This window comes from Dipodomys spectabilis, unplaced genomic scaffold, assembly GCF_019054845.1.
Source record: "Dipodomys spectabilis isolate Male_0828 unplaced genomic scaffold, ASM1905484v1 ptg000140l, whole genome shotgun sequence".
NCBI classification, from domain to species: domain Eukaryota; kingdom Metazoa; phylum Chordata; class Mammalia; order Rodentia; family Heteromyidae; genus Dipodomys; species Dipodomys spectabilis.
In genome coordinates, this window is record NW_024870817.1 from 39,713,393 (window position 1) to 39,741,277 (window position 27,885).

The following is a 27,885-nucleotide window of genomic DNA, read 5'->3' on the forward strand; positions in this document are numbered from 1 at the left end:
ACAATTCAGTTTATTTATTTATTTTGGCAGTACTAGGATTTGAACCTAGGGTCTTGTTCTTCTAGGCAGATGGCTCTACCATTTAAGCCATGCCATTAGCCCTTTTATACTTTAGTCACTTTTCAGATAGGTTGTCATATATTTTGCAATAGCTGGCCTTAGATATCCTATATATGACTCCTGGATAGTTGTGATCACAGCCATGTGTTATAACACCTGGCTTGTTTGTTGAGATGGGAGTCTTGCTCTCTTTTTGCTATGGTTGGACTCAAGCTATCATCTTCCTGATCTCTGCCTCCCCAGTAGTTGGGGATATATACATGTACCACATCTGGTCTTATACTCAACTTAATAAATAAAGAGTTTTTCTGCAGATAGAAAGCAAGAAATGAAAGAAGTAGGCTGCTGGTATTTGGCCAAATGAATCAGAGTGAAGACAAGACTTCATAGAAATTTAGCAATGAAGGCTTAGATCTTGCCAAAATTGATTTTATAGACAGAGAATCAAGTCATGGACACAAAATCAGATCAACATGTATCATACATAGAAAGACCTTCAGTATGTAGACAACACAAGTAAGAGTCAAGAGGCAGTGAAGATGCATCTATAACAGCAGTTTGTTTTTTCTATTTTGTTAGTGAACACAAAGTTTATACTTGAACCCTGTTATATATATTTAGTGCATGTATAATATACATTTATGTTTATATGTGTATTTTTAAGGTAACTCTTTATTAGACTTGGTAAAATTGGATTGAGTTATCCACAGATCCTTATATAGTCTAAAATCCTGAATTAGAGAAATAATGCATGTGTGTGTGTGTGTGTATGTGTGTGTGTGTGTGTGTGTGCGCGCGCACATGAGTGCACTTCTGGACAGATGAAAATTCATCTGAGAATGGAAGTCAAGTGTCCATACTATGCTATCTTCAGGATATTGTTTTAGCATCTGACTTGGGCCACAAGGATAGAACTACAGGATGTTGGAAGAAACCTACTCCTAATAGTTCCTATCAGGAAACTGACCCTCACTTAGGTTGTTGATATGGGAGATTCTGCAGCCAGTTTGTGACATCTTAGGGTTGAAACACTTAGTCCTCAGCTCCTAGAAGGTCAGGTAAGAACAAACTTCCAAGAATGCATTGTTCATCTAGTGGGACAGGAGTACAGTTGAAGTAATGACATTGTCTAACTCTTGTATCTTGTCTTGATTGCGTTAGGAAAGGAGATAGAACACTATACAATCCTAAGTGTAGCTCTATCTGGCTTCTAGTCATGGCCATTGGGAAAGCAATTTCTCCTTCCAGTGAACTCTATTTTTTCAGAATTGGTGCAAGTGGACTATGCTTACCATTTGGCCTCCCTCCCCCACCACATACTAGAAAAAAAGAAGCTCAGAATAGTAGGGGCATCAATAAGACATGGATAGTTCACTAATTCCCAGACTACTAGTTCATATTGCCTTGATCAACTCATGTCATCTCTGAGGCCAAGAGCATTGTGCACTACTTATCTACTCTGCTTTGTAAAGTGAGATGATAAACATAATGAATATGGAGTGTTGTGACATTTATTTAACTAGGGCAGTTGAATAAATTGGTAATACTTATTTGTATTAGTAATCCTTATTTGTGGTGCACTGAGAGTTACTCCGTGATGTCCATGTTTATTTTTGAATGCTTGGCGAACTGCTCAACTATGTCTTTTATCCCTCTAGCATAAAGAAGGCTTCAACTTTCATTCACTTACTTTAGGGGAAAGTATTGTGGGAAAATAAGGCTTTTCATTACTCTGCTAAAGCCCACCCTGTCAGGATTCCAAGCAACCGTAGCAACTAAAACTCCTGTTGAGTCTTCCTTTAGACTCAATCCCTGAAAATTAGTTGGAACAGATTATCAAGAGCTCTGTGAAATGCGCCTTTTGGTTTCAGAGGGGCAGTGAGCTGGAAGGCTCATCCGTTCTTTGATCCTCTGTGACTTCTCTGATCCTGTGAGTCTGTATGACTCATCCATACAAGGTCTTGTTGTTTCACTCCCTTGGAAACTGTTGGATTGTTGTAAATAAAGCCCACTCTTGGCCTTCAGCCTCTTAGCTGGATCCTAAAGTCTCTGGACCAATACTAAGGGCTCTGACCACATGTGTATGGCTGTATCTATAAAAATAAACCACTTCAACAGTTTGGGATACCAGTGGCTTTTTCTCGTATGAACCAAGAATATTGTTTACCCTCTCCTTCCCTAAGTAAATTGAGTGTGAGGGTCTAGTGAGTGGAGGCACTGCCTGAGCTTCTGTTACTTCCTGGGGAATCTTCTCTTTTTCCATTGTGTTCATGCAGTTTAGTGCTCGAAGGAGATTGGGAACCATGGGGCCAGGGGGACCCAGGGAAGCAGGAGCATCTCTTGAAGTTCCAAAGACCATGTTGTCATTAATATATTCTGAGTGATCACTACTGGCCAAGAACTGGGCTCAGTGCACATAGCCAGCCTTAAGAAGTGGGTATCCTCATGTGTCCCTTTTTGTATCCAGAGAGATCTAGGCTCAGTTAAGTATTATTTCCAGTTTGTCCTGTGAACAACTGTATACTCAGAACTCAGACTCAGGTTATTGAACCTCTGTAAGGTGAAATAAATCTGCTCCTAAATCCTGGGAAGAGATAGAGGTTACAGGAAGCTTAGACTTGGTTCAAGACAGGATGGAGAGGGGTTAGAACCAGGTAAAAAGCAAAGCAAGCTGATCAGTTCTTAAAAATGTGTTGCTGTATGATTGTGATTCTGGCATGCTCATTTTATTTTATTATTTGCTTATTCATTTTTGGTGGTACTAGGGGTTTGAACTTAGGGCTGCAAACTCGTAAAGCTATTGTATTTCTGTTGGCTACTCCTCTAGCTCTCCCCCTCCCCCCTCCACTGGCTACTTTTATGATAAGGCCTTACTTCCCACCTGGGTGTGTGTGATGGAGTCTCATGGGTTTTTGTGCCTGACTGTCCGGGAACCAGGACTTTCCCAATATCAGCCTCTCATGTAGCTTGAGAATGAAAGACAGGTGCCATTGTGTCCAGTTATGGGTTGAGATGGGGTCTTTTCTACCCAGGATTTTTCTGCCTGGGCTGGCCTCAACTATGACCCTCTTGTTCTAGTTTCCCAAGATTAGCATGTTCATTTAAAAAGGGGAAAGGATGAGAAGAGAGAAGGAAAGAGAGCAGGAGTGAGGGAGAGAGAGAGAGGGCTAGAGGGGAGAGAGAGAGAGAGAGAAAGAGAGAGAGAAAGAGAGAGAGAGAGAGAGAAGGACAGAGGGAGAGAAGGAGAAAGAGAGAGAAAGTCCTTCGGGAATTATTTAGGGCATGAGAGTAGCCCTTATGAATAGGATTAGTATACTTATAAGGGAAAACTCCAGAGACATCTATTGACCTCTTTCCACTAAATAATGATACAAAAAGAAGCTGAGAATCTACAACCCAGGAGAATGTCTTCAGCAAAATACAACCATTCTGTCTCAGACTTCTAGTCCTCAGAACTGTGAAATGTAATTGGTATTGTTTTTGAGCCACCCAGGTGTGATACTTAGTTATAACAATTTCAGCTTAGACAATGAGAAGTACAAAATGTCATGTCAAAAACGAGCTTTACAATATCGGTGTGTGTGTGGGGGAAGGATTGGGTGGGGGGGAGGGGGGAGGCTGGGAAGGGAGGTGAAGGGTAAACAAAGGAGGAGGCTGCAATGCTCGGTAAGAAATGTATGCATTATCCTGCCCATGTAATTGTAACCCCTCTGTACAGTATGCTCTCAAATAAAATAAAATAAAATTAAAAAAAACAAACAAACAATTTCAGCTTAGAAAAGCATGCATACATCTGCCTATGATCTAGTCCATTTTATCAATTTAGTTTCTATGAAAACAAATTGAGTAAAGTTATTAATTTGTAAATAAAAATGTTGTACAACTACTATAGAGCAAAATTAAGAAAAACTAAAAAGCTTCAGGAAGTATTTTATTTATACATAATTTTAATTAAAATACATTACAAAATCCCAATAAATAATTTTAATTAAAAATACATTACAATATTCCATCCATTATTTTTTTTAAACTTGAGTTTCTTTGGAAGTTGAATAAACAATTCTTCCTGAACCACTTCTTAAGTTGGACTTTTTCTGAATCAGATGCCTAGATAATGAGTTTGAGTTAACTGGAAGGTGGTCAATGAAATTCTATTATTTTAAATGAACAAAATGAAGACATCAATATCTAAAAAAACAGCCTGGGTCAATGCTTCATAGATCATCCACTGGCAAATACATGATCTTCTAGAGACCAGTTTTCTAAACTAGGCTACAGGAAGATTGAAATTTTCACTTGGCATCTTGAGAACACTTTGAGTACATAAAGACAAAGAAGATGAGATTCCTTTCATTCTTAGGGGCATTGTTTGATGTTTTATTCAGCGAGTACTTCCTAAATCTATTTACAAAGGAAGGCAGGCTCAGCATGTTGTCAGAACAGTGATATGGAAGCCAGCTCAAGGCCCACTAATAGAGATGGAGGCTGGTGGGAGGAGGGTTTGCACTTTGGAGCAGAGAGTAGGATATTAAACTTGGGTTTTCTAACACACAGATCTTAACCTCAAAATACCTCTAGTCAGATCAAGTTAGGATGATGTTTGTCAGGCAGCTTGCAAGAGGAAGATCTTAAGTTTCATCATGTAATAGCTTAGTAGGAGACTAAAGATTGATAAAACAGAATGTGCTGTATTGCTAAGGATTTCTTTGACTTTCGGATGTTGGAATAGCATGTGCCATTATTTGGTGTGTATCATTAAAGAAGGAAAAATTTGAATTAAACTTGGACATAATACTTTTACAGAGCTAGTGTTTTCACTTAATGAAAGTAGGACCCTCCAATGAGTGAGAAAAAGACATACTTAATTCCTAACTTTCTGGCCAATGCATCAAATATGTTGCCAGAAAGTTTAGAACAATTAAGGACCTTGTTTTTTCTGTCTGGCAAGAGAAGAATTCAGGCAAGATGTGAACATAGAAAGTAAAGGTTGTGGGAACATTTCTTGGAAAAGAACTACAATAGAGAAAGATAGCATGTAACATAGACATTCTATTGGAAGACTGCACTTTAGACCATCACTGCCATCTTGGATGGCTTCAGCCGTCTTCTTCATTACAGAACTTGTCTTAATTAAATAGTGGGAATTGAATGGCTTTCTAATTGGTGAATCTCCTTTCTGTTTCCTTTAAAATTGTGACACCAACATTTTACCAATTTTATTTTCTCATTTTTTTTGTCCTTTTTGTTTCCTCCATTTTTTTTTGTAGTCCTCTGCTTCCATTTCACTGCAGGCAGGTTTTTGTTTGTCTGTTATCCTTCTAGTTGCAAGCTATATAGGCCATAACTTACTTTTCACCTAATTCTGTATCAAGAGCACTCTTTTATGCTTCTTTGGATATATATTTTTATCCTTTAGAACTCTTGTATATTCATAAGAAGGGAAATTTAAATTGAATAAATTGCATATAATATTCCTAGAATGACATCATGCCATTACATTAGTAGATATTATCTACCAATGTCATGCCTTAATTTTTTTTTAAATTTTTTACATCTATTAGTCTCTGTGCCATAAGACCATTGATAATACAGCATTTTAAAAAAGAGAGTTCCACAGGTGTCTTTGAAAGTATCTTCTTAGAAGCTTGGACCCATTCTGTAGTTTTTAATGTGTGCATGCAATATGAGACAGTTAAATCATGGCTGATTTCCAACTTCATGGATGTTAACTCGTGAGGATGTGTGTCTCATTATCAGTGAAGCAAGTTAAAAATAATTCTTATTACATAATTAAAAAACCTGGGCCAACCCCCTAAACATAGACTTTTCCTGTGAGAAATCTCTAGAATACTTATTAAATACAAATCCTACCAACAGGAAGACATATGACTGAAGAAAACTATTTAGAGGCTTTTCAAGGCTTTGAATTAAAAAAAATCAACCTATTAACTAAAAGGTTTGATTCCTAGGTCCACTGCAGACCCAGCTAATTGATGTAGTGTTTCTAACAAGCTTCCAGGCTGCCGTGGTGCAGGTGAGTGGGCGGGGCTGTTCCCAGGAGCATTGTACAGAGCCAAGTCAGAGGGCCCTTAGCTACTGTGCACTAAGCTCTTACTCCATGGCAAATGAAAGAAATTAAAATACTCCCCATCCCTTGGTCCCTCACCCTGGCCATAAGTCAAAGTGTGGCACTGTATAGTGAACATTCTAGGAATAAAGGAGCCAATGTATTTTACCATCAGACTAAAGGGTGAGACTTAAACTTCCAATTTCTTAAAGAGTCACAAATAAGGAGCCTAGAAGTTATGTTTCTTATTTCTCTTTTCACAGAGGATCTGTAACTGTTCTTTTGTCAACATTCTACTATTCAGCCCATGTGTTATGTAAAAGGCTGAGGCTCTCATCATTGGATAAACTGGTGAGTCTGATGAGGGGTTCTGATTAATATTATATGACATTATAAAAGGGGGTCAGTCTAAGGTTAGACAAAGGAAATGCCACATTATTAGAGAAGTAAAGTAGCAGAATCATTTCCTATGATTCTTGGGTAATCAGAAGTTGCAGTCTTTCCAAAATCCCTAATGAAAATTCCAAATATCTTAGTAGTAACTTTGAATATGACTTATTAAATCTCTGGGTTTTTTTTGGTGGGGGGGGCTGATACTTCTAAATTTAATTGACTTCCAACCTCTAAACTAATACTTTAGTTATTTAAGAAATTGATTTTTTTATTTTAATACTTTTTTATTGTAAAATTACTGTACAGAGGGATTATAGTTACATGAGCAAGGTAATGAGTACATTTCCTATCAAGCATTGTTGCCTCCTCCTTTGTTTTTCCCCTACCATCCCTTCCCTCCCACCTCCACAACTACACTGCCTTCCCCCGACTCCCCCACCTAAATTGAAAAGTTCTTTTTCAGCATACTATCTTGTACATCTCATTGTTACAATGGGTCAACCTGTTTCCCTATTTAAGCATTTTGTTTTTTCCCTTCCCCTCCCCAAATTAGGGAAGTGTATATACAAGATGCAGGGCACTGACATCAAATAAGGTGATAACAGGGGTTATACTGTGGGGGAGGAACATACAAAGAAACAAAAAAAATCACATGGTACATTATAAATACATTAGAAACAATAGCAAGAAAGAAAAAAAAAACTTGTGTCCCTATCAGGGTTCATTTTGTTTAATATCATCGTATCTAGTCATATACATGCTTTTGACCATTTCTGCTTGTCCCAGACATATACTAGTTATTGCAAATAAGGGAAACCATGAGACCTATGTTTCTTTGGGCCTGGCTTACTTCACTTAATATATTTTTTCCAAGTCTTTCCATTTCTTAACAAATGGGGCAGTGTCATTCTTTCTGATGGAGGCATAGAATTCCAATATATATATATATACACACCAGATTTCCTTGATCCATTCATCTACTGAGGGGCATTTGGGTTGGTTCCATATCTTAACTATGGTAAATAATGCTGTGATAAACATAGTTGTGGTGGTAGCTTTTTGTTTTGATCATTTGGGTAAATGCTCCGAAGTGGGATTGCTGGGTCATAAGGGAGCTCTATGTATTGTCTTTTGAGGGACCTCCATACTACTTTCCAAAGTGGTTGAACAAATATACACTCTCACCAACAATGCAGTAGGGTTCCCATCTGGCCACATCTCCAGAATCTGTTGTTATTAGAGGGAAATTGATTTTTAACTCTTTTATTCTAGAAGGGAGCTTAATGGGTTTACAGTCATCCCCTCCTCAACCCCCCCTCCCCCCCTCTACCCCCCCCCTCCCCCACCGAGGGTATGAGGCAGACGACTAGGCGCACTCTCCTTATGGAAGAATGTTGAAAGTAATCGTGGTCTTCTGTGAATTGTGAATGAGAATCTGGATCATTCTGCAGAAAGTTGGGGGGAAATGGAGAACTGAGTGGGATGTGAAAGCTTACTAGTGGCTCATTTTCTTTTCCTGGTAAACTTTGTTTTATAGAGTAATAAAGTATCTGGGTTCTATGGCTGCTTCCTCAGACTCCATTGTCATTAAAGATCTGGATATGGTGGCAACATTGACTGAAGGCTGCTGGGAGATTCTGGGTTAAGGTTTATAGCACATATGGTATATGTCCTGTCCTTACCTTCTGACACTCACTCAGAGGTGTATGCACTCAACAAGCCTGATTGAACTGGACACTGTTGGCTCATGCATGCCTATAATCCTTAGCTACTCATTAGGCTGAGATCTGAGAATGAGGATCTGAGATCTGTGGTTGAAGCCAGCTTGGGCAGACAAATCTGAGGGACTCTTACCTGCAATTAACAGAAAAAAATAAAAAAGAAGCTGGAACTAGAGGTGTGGCCTAAGTAGCAGAGAACTAGCCTTGAATGGAAAAGCCAAGCTTGAGAGGGAAGCTTTAAGAGTTCAAACTATGATACTGCACACATACACATAATGGCCAATTAAAATAGGTCCACTCCACTTGACTCTTTTTTTTTTTTTTTGTCGGTCGTGGGGCTTGAACTCTGGGCCTGGGCACTGTCCATGAGCTCTTCAGGTAAAGGCACGTGCTCTAGTGCTTGAGCCACAGTGCCACTTCCAGTTTTCTGGTGGTTTATTAGAGATAAAGCCTGAGCTGGCTTTGAACTGTGATCCTCAGATCTCAGCCTCCTGAGCAGCTAGGATTACAGGTGTGAGCCATCGGTGCCCGACCTCCACTTGACTCTTCTGAGTATATGTAGTTTTTGTAAATTTCCTGTGACTTTGAAAATTGTATTTGTTATAAATTGAAATGTAGAGAATTATAATATGTTTCTTAAAAAAATGTTTCCTTGTTGGGGCTGATGGCTCACGACTGTAATCCTAGCTACTCAGGAGGCTGAGATCTGAGGATCACGGTTCAAAGCCAGTCTGGGAAGGCAAGTCCATGAGACTCTTATCTCCAATTAACCACCAGAAAACTGGAAGTGGTACTGTGGTTCAAGTAGTAGAGTGCTTGCTTGAGCTGAAGAGCTCAGGGACAGCATTCAGGTCCAGAGTTCAAGCCCTATGACTGACAAAAACAAAACAAACCAAAAAAACCTTTCTCTAAGACATAAGCATTTTTGAAGAATGAAACAAATCATCAAAATTATAACCTTGATCATAATAGTCTTTATGTTTCGCAGATGCTGATCTGTTTACTGCTCTTAACTCATTATTTAGGTAGAAAGCAAAGAGGGGAGGTCTAAACCATATGGCATATAACTTGCCTAAAATTATGTCATTTGGTAGTAGCAGAGATGTTTCTAGAATGCCTGTAAGCTGTTTCCAGAGCACTTAGGCCCTTGGCTTCAGTAGCTGACCTGTGACTGCCACAAAGATCAAGTGTTGGCAGATGAGTATTATCATGGCCTTTTGGCTCCCATGAACTTCTTGGGGATCCATATAACACTACCAAACCCAAGACTAGAAAGTCAGAAAGGCCAAATTAACTGTGGGGGAACTGACATGAAGGATTATAGTTTGCTCAGATTCCTCTCAATTCCCAGAATCTCTTGCTATTTCTGAAAGCTTCTACCTCATTCTTATTAAGAATCACTCATATTCTGCAGCTCAGTTCAGCCTGGCCCTCATCTTGCTTCCCTGGATAGAGAGGGAACACATTCATGTCCATTTCAATTTTTATTTATCCTCTTATAATTATTCTGAGAAGGAGCTGGTTTCATTTATGAGTTTATTAACCATCAACTTCTAATACATAGTAGACCTTGAACTAGGCACATGTAAAAATAGCATAGCTTATGTCAAGGTAGGAAGATTTTCAGACACACTTTCCAAAGAAAAATAAACTCAAAACCATGTCTCATAAGCAAAATTCTGCTTGTAAATTCATTTGTTACTTGGGAATACGTTCCAAGTGTGTCTTTGAAATTTCATTGAAATCAGAGTTCCCTGGTAGACATAGTTCATTGGAAAGGCACAATTAATATTATACAGTTGGCTCAACCATGAGCTTATACAGCAATTAATGTTTGGTATGTGATTATAGGCAATCATTTTGTACAAGATAAGGCGCAAAATACTAGTGTACCTTATCTAGAATTTTTTTTTGGCTTAGCAGTATAGAGTTTAAGGAAAATTAAAGAAAAATTTAAGAATTGAGATAAAAAAATCAGTCACAATTCTACTTAAAAAGTGCATAGTGTACTGGGTTAAACTAACACTTTGTTCATATCACTTCAGTCCCATTTCAGTAATCACTAGCTATATCTTTTGTGTCTAGAGACAGATGGTTTGTTTTGATCCACTGTAGCTTGAACTTTCATTTTTGGAATAGTGAAGGTGTGTCCTGTGTCATTCTTTGATTTGGTAAGTGATGCATAGGTAAAGCAAAGTTAGAGGTGCCGGCTTCTAACACAAAGCCAGTCAGGCGCACTTCACTCTCTCAGTGTCATCATCTTTGCCTTTACCTTAACTTTTTTCCTGAGCTGCAGATTAAAATTAGCTAATTACATTCTGGTTTCTTCATTGCTAACTTTCCTTATTAGAAAGTTAGGGAAGAGGGCTGGGAAGGTGGCTCAGTGGCAGAGTGCTTGCCTTGCATACATGAGGCCCTGGGTTCGATTCTTCAGCACCGTATAAACAAAAATAGAGCGCTAGCCTTGAGCTAAAGAGCTGAAGGACAGTGCGCAGGCCCAGAGTTCAGGCCCCATGACCAGATCTCCCCGCCCAAAAAAGAAAGAAACTTAGGGAAGATGGGAATATTACTAGAAAAAAAGATTTTTTAGTAATTGTGCTGGGAATAATGGATTTTGTTGGGTCTTGGAAAGAATTTCTGTCTCCCTCCTCCACATACAAAATGAGGCATTAGGTACTAAGTGTTGAGATAGTTCCACCATTGATGAACCCTGATGATGGTTCCATACATAGATGGATCCTGTTTTCTGCTCTCTTTCATGTACTGTGTTTGGCTTACGCTTATGGATTTATTACCTTTAGTGTACAACTCTGTTTTTCTTTTACTAAAACAATGTTAGTCTTTGTCTACCATTTGGGAAATATTCATGGCTTGTTTGCAGTTCAGATGAATGAGTCCACTCTATGCCTTCTGAATTACGCTTGGTGTAGCTCACCACTACTCTTAACTTGGTTACTTGTTTATCTCCTGTATAGATTTTTTTTTCAAAATCCTTATTCTAGTCTTTGGAGCCCCATTTGTCCTAGGGCTAGAGTCTTGCTTATACCATTTCCTACATGTGATGTTGGATGAGTTAACTTCTCTAGGCCTTAGTTTTCTCATATCTAAGATAGAGAGAGGAATAATACCTAGCTCGTAATGTTATTTGAAAAGTTAAATGTGACAGTCTATGGAAAGTGCTTAACATAGTAAAGTGCTGAATATAGTATCAAGTCAAAAGCAAGATCTCTGAAAAGGATAGGTGTTATTATTAACCACTATTACCATTGATTAGTCTCTTTTGAAAAATTTTGAAGCCTTTTTCAGGGTCAGCCTGGAACCACTGGCCAAAGAAATGTAATTGTGTTGCAAGGAGCAACAGAATGTGTGGCTTTGACATCAGATTTGTGAATCAAATCACATTTTGACATTATGGGAAATGGGCAAATTAACCTCTTCTTGACTGCTTCTTCATTTAAAAATAGATATGTTAGCTGAGTGCCAGTGGTTCATGCCTATAATCCTAGCTACTCAGGAGGCTGAGATCTGAGGATCATGGGCAAGAAAGGCCTTGAGACTCTTTATCTCCAATAAACCACTAGAAAATAGGAAGTGGCACTTTGGTTCAAGTGGTAGAGTGCTTGCCTTGAGCTGAAGAGTGCAGGGACAGTGCCCAAGCCCAGAGTTCAAGCCCCATGACCGACAAAAAAAAAAAAAGCTGGAATTGGCCCTGTGGCTCAAGTGGTAGAGTGCTAGCCTTTAGCGCAAAGAGACTCAGGGACAGCACCTAGGCCCTGAGTTCAAGCCCCATGGCTGACAAAAAAAATTATATGATAGGATGATAGTAACTACATCAAAATATTATGGTCTGGAGCAAATGAGTTCATATATGAAAATGTTTCAGAGACATATTTGTAAAATTTAATGTGTTCTCCATTATTAAAGCAGTGAATCAAGGTTCTACCTGTTAACTATATGTTCCTTCTGGAGAGATGAATATAGAGCATTCTAAATTAGACTATCATGGAAAATTTGGGAATTTGGAAGTCAAAACCTTGCCGTCATTTCTCACTTCCTCAGCTACTTACCCTTTGGCATCTATTCCCGCCATCCCCTTTAATCATAGTTACAAAGGTCCCTCATCAAGGTATTTCCAATAACCTCTACATCTCAACTGTCAGAATACACAAGAATTTCAGAGGTCAAATGTACCATCAATTCTCAACCAAAGCAGCTGAGTCCTATGGATTTCCCACAACGACTTTGTGATAGACCACGACTTTCCTATTTTGCTGGGCTGTTAATTTACCACATGATGGTGGGTTTGTTTTTATTTTGACAAATGAGCCTTAGACTCTAACACATGGTTGGTGTGGGAGCCCCTCTCTCTTCTCTTTTATCTTGTTCTCTCTGGACCACAAATCTTGCTTAGTAAGTCCTGGCCCAGTCTGTATTTGTAGAGGACTGTTCTGTTTTTCCCTGTGGGATCTATGCCTTGTGATTCTTTATAGCATAAAAACCTTGTCTCCTGATGGGTAGTGTTTTCCCTTTGACATGACTTGCCTTTCAGAAGGGCTATGTTCCTATTTCCCTGCTGGCTTGCTTGTTTCCTTGGGCTGGCTGCCTTGCTTGGCGACTTTTAGTAAGGCTCTGATAGAAGCCAGGAGGTGAGGGAAGGGCTATGAATGGACTTGGTCATTGGATAGTCAGACTCAGTGATGGATGAGCCTTCTCCTCAGGGAATCCTAAGTCTAGAGAAGTCCAACTGATAAGTTTTTCCAGAATCGAGTACCAAGAAACAGTGCCTGTGGGACCTTACCTCTTTTGTGTATTTTAAATATTGATTTTAAAGGAAATTCTCAGCTGTAGATCCCATACCTTACTAGAAACACAGCTATTAGACTTAAATATATGTGACCTGGAATGCTTCAGGAGAAGGGTGGAAGGAAGGAAGGTCTTAAAATAAGAAACAACCCTCTCAAAATATTTTCCTTTTTCTAAGTATTGAAAAGGCACAATATAACCCTTTCTTCTCCCAGATGATCTCATAGCTATTTATTGAGGGGAAATACCAAATGCTTATAATAATAGTAGTTATTATTATTAAACTTTTTTTTTTTGCAGAAGCTTCTTCAGTCTTGATGATTCATATCAATATCATTTTCTTCCTGACTCCAGGGGCTTGGGAGACAAAGCTACACCCCAAGTGATATGCCTGGTGTCAGAACAATTCCTGTCCTGAAGGGAGGTATGCGACCTTCTTTATTCCCCCTTCACAGACGTCCTTGAGCCCTTGAGACGGATGTGAGCGAGGTTTTCAGCCCTCATGCAAAACAACCATCTAAACATAACAGATGACATCAGCTTGGGCTTTTTCAATTCCTGGATGGCAGCAACGTGTTAATCCAGCCTTCATCCTGGATTTCATAAACTAAAACAAGAGTGGCTGGCAGAAGGACAGAGCTGCCGCTGGCTTGAGGAAATTGATGACGGGGAAGCATGCGGGCAACCCAGTGTATAAAACTCCTAAACGTGTAGGCAGAGGCTTAGCTACCACTTTGGACAGCTGCTTTTCACCAGCAAAGACCACACGGCAGGGAGCCGAGCCCGAGCCAGCTGGGAAACATGAAGAGCTTCTTGCTGCTGACCACGTTCCTTGTCCCTGCTCACCTGGCCATGGCCTGGAGCACCAAGTATGCGGTGGATTGCCCAGATCACTGTGACGGCAGCCAGTGCAGAAGCAGCCTGCGCTGCAAGAGGACAGTGCTGGATGACTGTGGCTGCTGCCAGGTGTGCGCTGCAGGTCTGGGAGAAACCTGCTATCGCACAGTCTCAGGCATGGATGGAGTCAAGTGTGGCCCCGGGCTGAGGTGTCAGTTTTACAGTGAGGAGGATGATTTTGGTGACGAGTTTGGTATCTGCAAAGGTAAACAGTGATCTCTTGCTTTTCCCTGTCCAGAGTTCTCTTAGGGCTTTATTTTTGCCAGCTTGGGAGGTGAGGTGGCTTTGTTCTCAGGACTGCCAGGGGAAACATACCCATGCACGTTATATCCCAGGTAGACAGAGGAGGCAAGTTCTGCAAACAGCCCCTAAAGCTAGCCTGCAGGAAGGCACAGGAAGAAAGCAGCATTCCACCCATTAGGTTTAGAAGATTTCAGAAAGTTGCAATACAAGAGTGCGTTGCCTCCTTTTCTAGCAAACTTTACCAACTTAATAGGTAATCTGTTAGCAATAGGTAGTTGCCCTTTCCTCTACAATGCAGTGATCATAGAGGTTGATTCTCTCTCGGTCACCCCTGGCAGTGATTTCCAGCTCCTAGATCTAATAAGGCTTTGATCTTGAAAGGATCCACAAGACAGAGGGCTTCTTTTACGATTAAGTCTTTCTGAAGAACACTATTGTACTTTATGGTATACGGTGGGCTTAAGTAATCTAATCAGATAACTTACAAATCCTACTGATTATCAGAAAAATTGTAGATAGTGTAAGACAAGCAGAAATAGCAGAGAAAGTAAAATCAGAGGTCTTTAAAGAATGTTTGACTGCTTTATAGATTTAAAGAAAAATATCATAAGGTTGAAATTGCAGATAAATGATGCAGGTAATCTTTTGAAGTGTTTATTCAAAGTGACTATCATTTGGAATGTTTAACGTAGAAAAAATGTCTAGAATTTAAAGAATGGTGATTAAAAATACCCCATGAAAGTGGAGCTTTGGCTCAAGTGGTAAAGCACCAGACTTAAGGAAAAAAAGCTATGGGACAGCATCTACACCTTGAGTTCAAGCCCCAGTACTGGTTATGCACACAGACACACAGACACACACAGACACACAGACACACAGACACACAGACACACAGACACACACACACACACACACACACACACACACACACACACACACACGAAACCTCCATACATAGGGACCCTACAATCTAATCACTAAAAGATAGTATTAATGTGCAAAACATGCTTCTATGTATAATAGAAAGAAGCTATCAAAATGAGAACAACTATGTAAAACTTCTAACTCTGATATCTTATATGCTTAATAAACTGTATTCTTCTATGAATGGTAATCATGTTTAATGAATCTCACCAATTCTTTTAGAAAATAAATTATAAGTGAATCATCTTTAATATGTAAAATCTATGAGAGGTTAGGAAATAAGAGAATTAGGAGAATTTTATATTTTGCTTAGTTTTTGCTTATAATCAATAAAGTGGTGCCATACTCAGTACACTTTTCTTTGCTGAACATACACACATTTCTTTCAATGGAACAGGGTCTGTATTTTTGTAAATTACAGGGATTATCAGCCAAGAAAGCAGTTCCTCCCATAAGAAAACGAGCGAGGATGTGGTTGACACTCTTGTGGATATGAGCAGCACAGTGGATTGCTTTTTCTCTTGGGATAAAAATGACTTTACTGATATGATCACAAAGCACCATTACCTAGGAATCAATTTATCGAGTCCCTGGGGATTTTAGTACTCTAGTAGTCTACTCAATGATTGAGGCAGATGTTAATGTGGCACATTAGAAAATGTATTTTGGGGGCTGGGAAGGTGGCTCAGTGGTAGAGCGCTTGCCTTGCATGCTCAAGGCCCTGGGTTCGATTCCTCAGCACCACATAAGCAAAAAAGAAAAAAGCCGGAAGTGGCGGTGTGGCTCAAGTGGTAGAGTGCTAGCCTTGAGCTGAAGAGCTGAGGGACAGCGCCCAGGCCCAGAGTTCAGGCCCCACGACCGGACCCCTCCCCCCCCCCCAAAAAAAAGAAAATGTATTTTGGGTTGCCCTTTGTGGCATCCTTCAGACTGACAATAAATATAGTTTCAAACCTTTTTTCCCCCTGGAAATAATGAGATTGGAGAGCCTAGGAAGAGATCTTCCTCTTGTTCAGCATTTTTGAAAATAGAATACCCATATGAAAACATTAAACTTTGGCAGCTCAGCAACTGTTTTCTAAATAGTCAGATGCTTGTCACTGTGTTGCTCTGATACAATCAGCCAACCAACCAACAATTTACTGAACATTTGCTAGATGCCCAGCACGCTTCTATATCTCAGGAGCTACGTTAGAAGTGTCACTGGATATTTGGTTGAGGTTTTCATTTTTATGTAACACAACAGACACAGTCAAATCATAGTACTGAGTGCTTTCCTGCTCTAGGCTTTTCCAGGATCCCTTTCAGTAACTCCTTTTCTCAGAAGACTAGACAGTTTACAAAAGTAGAGGCCTCTGTCTTCTGACAAATGTCCAGAAGAGCAATCCTAAATCTTTCCATCTTGATTGTTCCATCTTGTCTTGGGTTGGTGGAGCTCAGGTGCTACACAACTTGTTTCTTTATTCATGTATGACTATACACTTACAAGGTTATTCCCATCCCAGGGAATAAACATTACACATCCATTCTGCTGGTTTTCAAAGCCTAGTTAATCAGATACTATTTGTGTTATAAAAACTACAGCTTTTTAATAAAAGGCGTTGTCTTCTTTATTACAATGCAGTGAGTTTTAGTCTTTAGTGTAAGAATGAAACCATGTATGTTGTAAAAGCTTCGAGGAGTTCTTGGTAGGTAGGCAAACCCTGACATTTCTTGTTCATTTAGCATCTTTTACTGTTATGTTGGTTTTGTTGTTTTGTTTCGTTTTGTAATTCTGAGAGTTGAACTCAAGGTCTTGCTAGGCAAGTGCTCTACCACTTGAGTCACACCCAGATTTTGTACTTTGTCCAGGCTCATCTTGAATTGATGATTTGTCTGCCTCTATCTTCTGAGAGTCTGGGATTATAGGCATATGGATCTATGCCCAGCTTGCACTGCTGTTTTAACAGATAAGGGACCATACAAAGATTGGAAAAGATTGAGAATTGATTGCTTCATGGTGGGCTGGGATGTCAGCTGTCTTAGCCTTGGTTATTTCAAAGCCTTTTAGTATACCTTTAAAAATAGTACACTGTGATTATGGTAGATTCAGACAGCATCAACTCCGTGAAACTCTTTGATGACTGATGCATATATATTTTGAGGAGTTAATTTATATTCTGTTCAATTAACTATGTTTATTGTAACCTGTAGCATCAACTAAGCAGAAATAAGATTTATTCAAGGAGATTGGTTATGAATTGCTGTCCTCAGCTAAACTTAAAAGCTTGACACCAAGCCTGAGATGTTCATTATCTTGCCTGAATGTGTTACTTCACATTTATGATGCAGACTTTTAACTTTCAAGAACTATTTTTTTTTGTACTAAGATTTGAACTCAGTGCCTCATTCTTACTAGGCAAGCATTCTACCACTTGAGCCACCTTCCTTCTCTTTTATGATTTTAATTATCTTTTTGGTAATGTCTCACACTTTTACCCGCGCTGGCCTCCTACTTATGTATCAAGCATGGAATTACAGGAATGAGGCAAAATCTTGGCTTTTGAGAAGCAGATTTTGTTTCAAGATCTGTGAGATTGGTTCAAATCCAAAGGTTATCACTGAGGACTGCAGGGATGGAAGTTATTGTGCAACACATTCCTCACTAACTTCTTTCTCTGCCCTCAGATTGCCCCTACGGCACCTTTGGGATAGAATGCAAGGAGACCTGCAACTGCCAGTCCGGTATCTGTGACAGAGTGACAGGAAAATGTCTGAAATTTCCCTTCTTCCAGTATTCAACAGCCAAATCTTCCAGCAGGAGATTTGTCTCTCACACAGGTAAGAGCTCATTGTGGTTTAACTTTGTAAAACTTACAAAATATTAGTAGTAATTTACAAAATATTAGCAAGCAGAATAAGATGTTGGTTTGGATGATCTTGCTTCTTTTGTTTTCCTCTGGAGAAAGGTGGGTGGTAGTTGAGTTTAGTTACTGTTGCTGTTTTCCAAATTGATTCTACTAATCATCTTGAGTAGTATATGCTGTCATTCCTCATAACGTTTACCCAGGTCAGATGCAGAAGACAGAAACAACTGAGATATGCTAGTTCTTTAAATTCTTCAGTGATCTGCTTTATATGCTTACTAGACAAAACTATTTCTCTCCCAATTCCACAGAGAAAAAAGTATGATGAGGAATTTGTTGGATAAAGTTTAAGAGCTATGATAAAAAAATACAGAGCATGTTTTTAAATGGAATAATTTCAAGCATGTGTTTGGGTGGATTTTGGAGGAGATAAATAGTAGCTGTGATTTCAACTCAGGGAATGAATGAAATTGCAGTAATATTCACATCCTGCTGGCGCTCTCTGTGTGTTTCTTACTCAGGTTTGTGAGGGTGTGAGGAATACACAGTCTGTGGGAGGGTGCTCTGCAAATACTTGATTATCTTGTTTCTAAGTCATGAGGCCCTTAGAAAACAAAAGTGCAAAGAAACTCCTTTCGAACAGCATGTCAAAATAAATGTGTATAAAGCCACTAAAACTTATTCCTCCAATGCACAAAATGGTGACTATGATGAACAAAAATGTTTTATGCTCCAATTAATCACAGAAAAAGCCAGAAGAGGCATTGTGGCTCAAGTGCTAGACCACTAGCCTGGAGCAAAAGGAGCCCAGGGAACAGCGCTCAGGCCCAGAGAACGGCAAAAAAAAAAAAAAAAAAAAAATCTATGTATTTCAAAATTGATGAATAGATTTAAAATAGTTTTACCACTGAAAGTGGTATGTGAAGCTATGGATCTGTTAATGAATTTGATTTAATTATTTTCTAATAGATGCATACATCAAAGTATAACATTGTACCCCAGATATATATATATATATATATATAAAATTATATTAAGTTGAAAAATTAATTAAACATTTTCAGCTTCCCCACACCCTCAGTGTTTATTGATAACAGTTGCTAACTAATATTAATAAGCTATATGCCTTTCCCCAGATAGAAATAGTCATCCTAATCCATTTTGTTTCTAGTCTTTTGCACTTTAAATTAGTTAAAATGTGAAATATTGGGCAAATGTACTTATTTTTCCAGTGCTACATTCAAATATTTTACTTTGAACTGAACTGTCAGTTAAGGAAGGCTATGCTCTTAGACATTAAATTGAAATGAAAACTATTAAAAAATTTCCATTAGTATGAAGTAATTATTCAAAGGGGCTTCACTGGGATGTTTACAACATTTCTGCAATGTGCTTTGATCAAATTCACTCCATCTGTATTGCTCTGCCTTCACCCATTGCTCTCTTTTGCACTTCTAAAAATTATCTTGTTAAATGCTAAAGGCTTTTTTTGTGTATGTGTGTGTGATTGAGGTCACAGAGAGCAACAAAAATTTAGAAACATTAATACTTTCTGGTTTCACCCTTGCATTACAAAGTAAATAGACATGTTTTATTATTCATTGAATGTTCCTTCTGTCAACAGTAGCTCTATTTAATATAACTAAAATGGTGTCTCAATTTCCTTTCCCAACTCAAACTTTTAACCCACTAGATATATAACTTCATGAATATTTGATATCTTGGCTACTCTTTGGATTCCTTCCTGGTTGGTTTTTACACAAATTATTTCTATACTAGAATTTGGTATTGAGATTTTTATTAGAAATTTATAGATGAAATAGTTAAATTTTATCCCTTTTCACAGTATTTAAAATATTATTATTAGTGTATTTTTTTAATGCCAGTACTGGGCTTGAACTCAGGGTTTCATACTCTTACTTGGCTTTTTCCTCTTAACGTTGGTGCTCTAAAACTTGAGCCATACCTCTGTTTCTGGCTTTTTTTCTGGTCAATTGGAGATAAGAGTTGCACAGTCTTTTCTGTCCAGGCTGGACCAGGATCCTCAGATCTCAGCCCTGAGTAGTTAAGATACTGGTATGAGCCACTCGTGCCTGCTTTTACTAGTATTGATCTTGATAAATACTAGGTTCAGGATGGAGGGAAGAACTTTCTAGAGATATGTGGGAAGGCTGGTAGGGGCTCCCTTCTTGTTTTCAGGGTTCATGTACTAGAGTTTCCAGGCAGGAGTTTAGCTTCTCAGTCCTGCCACAGGCTTCTTACCATGTCTGCACGAGCCTTTTGCCCTCCCTTTCCTCTTTGAGAAGAGATCAGGCAGCTCCAAGGTTCAACACAGGCTATCCCAGAAGTCCTTTCCATACGAGGTTCCTTGCATGAGGCTGTCTTCTTCAAATTCTACTTGTCATTGGTTTCAACACTCACATCAGGTGGGCTTTCTGGCCTTAGGCATCCTGTTATTTTTAATGAATGAATGAATGAATTTGTAGTCATTGTTCCAAGTCTGGGAGAATTCCCATTCACAAGCCGTATTTTTAGTGAGGTGAATGAGAAGCAAGGTCTGGCATATTTGGTAAATTCAAAAGAATTTGCCAGCCAGGCTGCTACATTTGTGTTGTAGCATCTCACTTTAGGGCGTACACGTCTTACTAAGCAAGCACAGCTTACTACTCTTGGAATCAGAGAATCTCATCTTAGAAGATTCTAATGCTACACATTTTTTTTGTATAAAAATCAAGGACTTTTTTTTAAAATTAAAGTTTTACCCTTTGATCTGCCTTCTGGAGTCATACTCACAAGTGAATCTCTCTTCTATACTAGTTAGCATTAAACTATTATTAAAGAAAAAAGAAAAAGAAAAAATATTATTAGAGACCTATCTTTACAGTATTTCAGTGTCTACTGTGTTCTAGGTACTGTTACAAGTGCTGGAGACATACCAGTGAATGAAGAAAGTCCTTACTTTGATGGACCTGGAATTCCTGTGGTAGGGTGAAATATCATAGAGAACGAAAAATACATGTATAAGATAAAAGCGGGTGATGATAGGGATATAAAGAAAATAAGGCAAGAAGAGGTGCTAACTGATACAGAGCAGTTCAATACCATAAGCATAGAATTTTGATTCTATTAAAGATTTTATTTAAAATTCCACTGAAAACAGAAGACAAAAGAAATGGCTAGATCAATCTTCAAGTGATAAGCTTTAGGACACATTTTGTGTTCTTCTAATTTCAGAGCGTGACATGGCTTCTGGAGATGGCAATGCTGTGAGAGAAGAACTTGTGAAAGAGAAGACTGCTCAGTCTCCAGGAACAAAATGGCTAAATCCCCGCTGATCCTGTGGAAGTTCCAAGAGGAGGCTCCATGTTAGTGATTGTTCAACACTCAGCCAATGTCTAGTTAAGGCATATGGACATGTAATTTTTGGAGAGCAAATGTGAGTGAATCCAGAAAAAAATAGTAGGCTACTTAAAAATCTATAAAATGCATAAGACTGAACCCTTTTAGATATTTGTCTGTTAAATATTTCGAATGCATATAGATTTGTGAAATGTGTGTGTATAGTAATACAGAAAAACGAAACATGCAATTTAGATAATCTGTGGAGTCAAGTCAAGGAGGAAGCTTGTGGAAACTGAAACCACATGGAATCTCAGTGTTCTTTGACTTGGATGTGCATTAATGTGGGGATGGGGTGGAAGAAGTCAGGAGCAAGAGAGAGGAGGGTGGGGGAAGGGCGAGCTAGTATAACATTTAGCTATTCCTTGTGGTAGCTTCAGTAGAATTTAATTTCTAAAATCCTTTAGGGAAAAGGGAAAAAACAAAAAGAACTGCAGGAAGTGGGATGTTCGAAGCCTATGGGAGTTTGAGCAAGTCTTGAATTCAGCTTGAATGGAATTTTTCAAGGGCTGGTCATGAAGTTCTCAGGTTACCCCCATTCCTTAGTTGTGTTTGTTGGGGAGGGCAAATGTACCCATCCACACCACTGTTTAAAGAAAGAATACTGTCTCTCATCTAGGACTGGAAGTATTTTGCCTGAGGTGGGGGGTGGGCAGAATGAAGGTATATACGTATTTTTGTAAACAACTATGTTAGAACACGTCATCCTCTTGAGGAAATGAACCTAATATTTGTTTATTATGTGGTCAGAATAAAGGTGTCACTAACTCTATAAGGTTTTCAAACATCTGAGGCATGATTAATTTGTTATTGATAGTTATGGTAATCATAATCAACAATAATAAGCAGAATGGAAAATTTGAGTCACTCTTGGATTAAAAAAAGTCAAAAACATAAACAACAGGGGAAATATTGAAACATAAATTCCATGACATAGATAATTTCAGGTTGCAAACAGAAAATAGATTTTTGGCAAGTGTGAGAAAGAAGAGTTTATTTTCAGCAGGAAGCATGTCAACTTTAACATAGAGTTCATTTTCACATTTTTTTCTTTCAAACTTGATTGGCAAGTGGAATTAGCAATATGCTTGGGGGGAAATCTCAGTGCAAATAGGGCTGTTGTACTAGATCTTTTTGGAAATATTCACAGAAGTAATTTTATTTGCAGTGAGGAACTTATTTAAGAATTATTTCACTATGTACTTGTATTTTATTCTTGAAGTTTGCCAACAGAGTCATGAATGTGTATTGGGAAGGAGGGTCTTTGAATGTAAGCGGAATAAGCTGTTAAGTTTTGTTTTAAAAGAACAAATTTATTATTGTTCAATAAAAATGATATGTATCCCATGTTGACTGATTTTTATTAACCCATTATATCTTATTAGTCATTTGGCCAATAAGAACTCTTCTATGGTATTAAAGGACAAGCTCTTCAATTGAGGCTTCGGCTACAGAGATTTCTTCCATCTGAACAAGGGACTAAAATGAACACAGGGCCTTGGCACTGTCCCTGAGTTTCTTTTGCTTAAGGCTAGCACTTTACCCCTGAGCCACAGCGCCACTTCTGGCTTTTTTGCTTATATGGTACTGAGGAATTGAACCCAGAGCTTCATGCATGCAAGGCAAGCACTCTACCACCAAGCCACATTTCCAGCCCTGTTTTGTAGCTTTTTAATTTTTACAAGCACAGAGCCTAGTGCCAATACTCATGCCTGTAATCTTGTCTACTGAGGAAGCTAAGATCTGAGGATCTTGATTCAAAATGAGCCTTGGCAGACAAATCCAAGAGTCTCTTTACCTCTGATTAACCAACAAAAAGCTAGAACTGTAGACATTGCTCAAAAGGTAGAGCACCAGTTGTGAGAAGAAAAAGCTGAGTGAGACTACAGGCCATGAGTTCAAGTCCCAGTAGCTGCACACAAAAAAGTCATACCCTTCTCCAGCCCCTCCCCAAGCCCCAAACAAACAAAAAAACCCCAAACTACCAACAAAACCTACTTCTTGTAATGTTATCTGTACAGCTAAAGCTTGAAATGACGTGTTCTAGGTCATTACATGATGGCTCTTTCATATAGTACTAAGATGCTAAACTTTAGAGTGTATTTTATTTATTTTGTTTTCCTTACTGTTAACATCTTTAAAGGTAAGACTTCACAATTAAATAGCTACTGCACCCCATTTTAGGTTCCATGAAGAAGCATCAAATAACAAAATCTCAATCAGTTGTTAAAATATCAACCTATTCTCAGTTTCATTAGTGTAGGTTTCTTATTCATGTGCTCACTCAGTTAATGTTAGCATTATATTTTCACATACTTCCTAATATATCTGAAACTAGTTGCACTTAAAAAAATGTAATCAAGCCAGGTGCTGGTGGCTATAATCATGCATGCAATCCTAGCTACTTAAGAGGCTGAGATCTGAGGATCGTAGTTCGAAGCCAGCCCAAGCAGGAAAGGAAAACTGGTGAGACTCTTAGTTCCTATTAATCACAGAAAAAGGCATATCACCTGTCCTCAAGTGGTGTGTAAGGAGAGTTTGTCTCAAAACAAAACCAAAATCCAAAAAAAAATGTAGGAAAGTTTTATGGACAGTTGGAAGAAAGTCATAAAAGGAGAATGGAGACTGGCGGACGTGGGCTCAGGAAGTAAGTAATGTTCTCACAGAAAGGTTTTCAGAAGGTTGACCAGTCAGGCCATGTGTCATCAAGGAAAAGAGCAGAACTGGAGTCCTTAGTCACTGTTGATCATAGCAAAGCAGTGACCAGGGACCAGGGAGCAGTTGTGGTGGGAGTATGACCAAGTGGTATAAAAACTGAGTGGCGGAGATATATTTTTGTTTGGGAAGGACAAAGATAGAAGGGCAGTTAACTGCGGCAAGAAAGAAATCTGATTTTGTAGAAGAGACTCCCTCTCCTTCCCTCCCTCTTCCTCTTTCCCTTCTTCCCTCCCCTCCCTCTGCCCCTCTTCTTCTTCTTCTTCTTCTTCTTTCCTCCTCCTCCTCCTCCTCCTCCTCCTCCTCCTCCTCCTCCTCCTCCTCCTCCTCCTCCTCCTCCTCCTCCTCCTCCTCCTCCTCCTCCTCCTCCTTCTTTTTTAGGTAGATTTTTCTCTAGTCTAGCATGGTCTCAAAATTCTCCTCCTTAGCCTCCCAGTGGCTAGGATTACAAGCGGGTACCACCACACTCAGCTGTATTTGTTTCTTTCTGTCTTTCCTTGCCAATATTAAAGAGATAACATTTTGATGTCAGGAAAAATGATGATAAATACTTTTTGCAGCAATGGTAGAGCTTGATTTACTTGATTGTACTTACACTGATTTTTGAGACGTAACTCTTACAAAGTGGATATATTAATATGCATTCCAACTTCTTATACAAATGCAACATTACATGGAGATATGAGTTACTGGGGTTGAAAAATGGGCCATAAAGAATTGTGGTAGAAACCTTTTACTCTGTAGACAAAAAACACATCCAAATAAAGTTAGGGTTAAATCTTGTGCATGATTGTGAAACTGTCTACATAGCATTATGTTACTTTTACCAATTATAAATTTAAAACTGAAAAAATTGTATTTATTTCACTTAATATTTTCACAATTTACACACATAAAACTATTCTAAGGAAACAACTTTGTAAAGTGTGCAAAATGTGTATAAAGTTAATATTGCAATGACTACAGTACTGGGGAAATGTAAATAATCTGAAAAGATCACTGATAACTGTATTTGTTAAAGAAATAACCATGTAGCTAAGGATTGAATATGATGTAGTTGAAAATGATGAGGACAGTGATTGATGTAGACTATGTTTAAAGCAGAAGAGGCAACATGTTATCATTATAACAAAATCTGAAGTAAATCAGCTCCTAAAGACAAAGGCTTGCTTTAGTTAAGAGATTTGGAATTTTCAGTCCATGATCAGGCAGATCCATTGTTTTTAGTCCTGTGGTGGTAATAGGGTAGCGGTGGGAGGGCAAACCTTAGTAGGAGTGCACGGATTAGCAAAAATGTTCATCTGATGACTGGAATGTAAAAAAGAAAGGGAGAAACTTTGTCTTACAAAATCATTTTTGAGGGTATCCTCCTCCCAGCAGGACCTGAAGATTTTGCAGTGGATCTTACCATCCCTTAATGGGACCAAGCTGAAGATCAGTCCTTTAACACACCAACCTTCTGGGACATTCCAGATTCATATCCAGATGTGTAATTTTCTGGAAGTTGGATGGTGGGGGCGTGGAATAAACATTGTTCTTCTTGTCTAAACCACATAGTATAGACTCCTACATTTTCATAACTCTTCCTTCTCTAGTTTGGGAAAAGCTACTTTTAAAAAAAGTGGTAACTTCACCAGATTTTCTTAGAGCAATTAACTTCATTTTGATAGGAACATGACACTCTTCTTGCATTGGAAGCTTCCTCGTCTACATAATACTTAACAAAGCTAAGGGACAGTGGTAACTGGCACAAACAGATTTGGGAGAGAATGAAAAAGACTTTTGATATAGTTTTAATTCAAATGATGGAAATTCAGGAGTCAGGTACACCCCAGAGCCTTGCAGTCTGGACTCCATTGTTCTCCATAGATGTGAACATTTGTGATTTTCTGGAGAGTACTGGAGATTCGAGGTGAGCTCAGTGAAATAATTAAGTAGAACTGGCTGAAGAGCCTACTACAGTGTATGAAGTGAAAACAAAAGGTATTATAATGTCATATGAATAACTAATTTTGTGAGAAGTATATAAGTGGATATAGTATGAAGTTCAGTGATACCTGGTCTTTATGCTTTTAACTATTTTCTGAAATTTTTAGTTAGCTCCATAATTTGGAAAAAGAATAGTCTCCATTTTTTGAAAATTTAGATTTCAGAATTTGTGAAAACAAACTTGTGCTTTCTTACATAAGTGAGTATTAAGAACGTAATTCTGTGTTTCAATAATTTTGAGGTATACTTTATCATCTGGCCCTCTGTTAGATGTGGAAATAGAATTTGAAGCTGAAAAAATGTCGACAGTGTATATGTTAGGAAGAGTACAGAGGGTATTTGCATGCAATGCATCCCTTTTCTGGAACAATTTTTGGTCCAACAGAAGCAGAATCTGGGAATCCTTAGAAACTACAGATAAAGGGCCCTGGACCAAAGTATGCATTTGAATTACCATCTACCTTCTGTACCTATGCACAGGAATGCTGTCTTCTCCAAGCAGGTGGCTCAAGCCACAAGGGTTTTACAAGTATTTCCTGACACCTGTGAAGTTGGTAAATATTTCCTGTTTTTGTTGTGTCTAGAGAAAACAGGAATTAACAGTTTAGAAGTGATTATGGACCTCATGACCTCTACATAGGCAGTTCATAGTATGAGATACCTATTTTCTTAAAAATCTATCTCTTCAAGAAGAGAGGCAATTGTTATAATAATCTGACAGTTGATTGAATGGGGCATAGATAACCTTTACATTTATTATTGTGGGAGGAGTGGAATTTAAATATAAATCATATCTTTCTGTGTAAGCAAGACTGACTAAGAAACAATGACTAGCCTCTTGCTGGCTTTGAGCTAATTATACATAGTTAGCATATTCAAAGGTTTTTTTGATCATCTTCTAGTATTGTAGAAAGACAAGGACCCTAGGGTCCTTGTTTTAAGTGAGAGCCAGAACTAACTCATGGTGCCACTTGCTAGCTATTGATCTCAGATGTGTCATTCAATCTTTGATCCCCTTGTGTGTATAGTGTGGTCATTAAGTACTGCAACATTGTAAGAATTTTTGCATATGCTCAATGTATACCATTGGATCTCATTTCTATCTCTGCCATATATCTGGTTTCCTGATATATGTGGATAATTTATATTATTATAAAAGAAGCCACTTACATTCTTTCAAATTGTTTTCCAGTGTCAATTAATATAAAATTAAAATTTTTTACATGTTTTATGACTTCTACTTAATAGGATTGGATGAAGAGATTTTAAAAACCTGACTTTTTTTTTACATTCTTGAAGATATCCATAAAAGGCAAATAAATGAGTAAAATCCAATTAATATCATTTGAAGCTCACAACTCTACCAAAGAAGTAACTATTTTTAAAGAACAAATAATAGTGTTCTATTTAAATCTCCAAACAATTATTAGCATGCTCCTGAAAAAAAAAAGGTACAATGCTCCAGGAGAATGTAAGGGAACCCTACAATGTGGCATACTTCCCTGTGCGTTATTTTTAGCTTTCTATTCCTGCCTTTTATTTTGGGACTTGGTCCACTTCCTTTGCGGCTTCCCCTGAACATGTTCATACCTTTCTTTCTTATATAATGCATTTTAAGCTGTCTTAAAAACAAATCCCACCTCTTCGAGGAAGCTCATGGAATGTTGGTCAGTTCAGGAACTCCTGCTCATCTTGGCAATAGTAAACTTCTTGGGTTGAACACAATCTGGAAAGCCAGAGTCTTGGTTTACTTTTGAGTCATTTAACACATCAGAGCTACTGTTTGCATCTGAGATTAAAGATAGGCAGATACCATTTTCAGAAGATTGTT

General features: G+C 38.4%; 1 protein-coding gene across 1 annotated transcript; it reads left to right on the top strand.

Annotated features, from left to right (window-relative positions):
* The first annotated feature begins 13,510 nt into the window (after positions 1–13,510).
* On the top strand, positions 13,511–22,698 carry Esm1 (endothelial cell specific molecule 1). Its single transcript, XM_042690846.1, has 3 exons — positions 13,511–14,146; positions 17,773–17,925; positions 21,186–22,698. The coding sequence occupies exons 1-3, from the start codon at positions 13,846–13,848 to the stop codon at positions 21,284–21,286; spliced, it is 555 nt and encodes a 184-aa protein (XP_042546780.1). The 5' UTR covers positions 13,511–13,845; the 3' UTR covers positions 21,287–22,698.
* Positions 22,699–27,885: the final 5,187 nt, after the last annotated feature.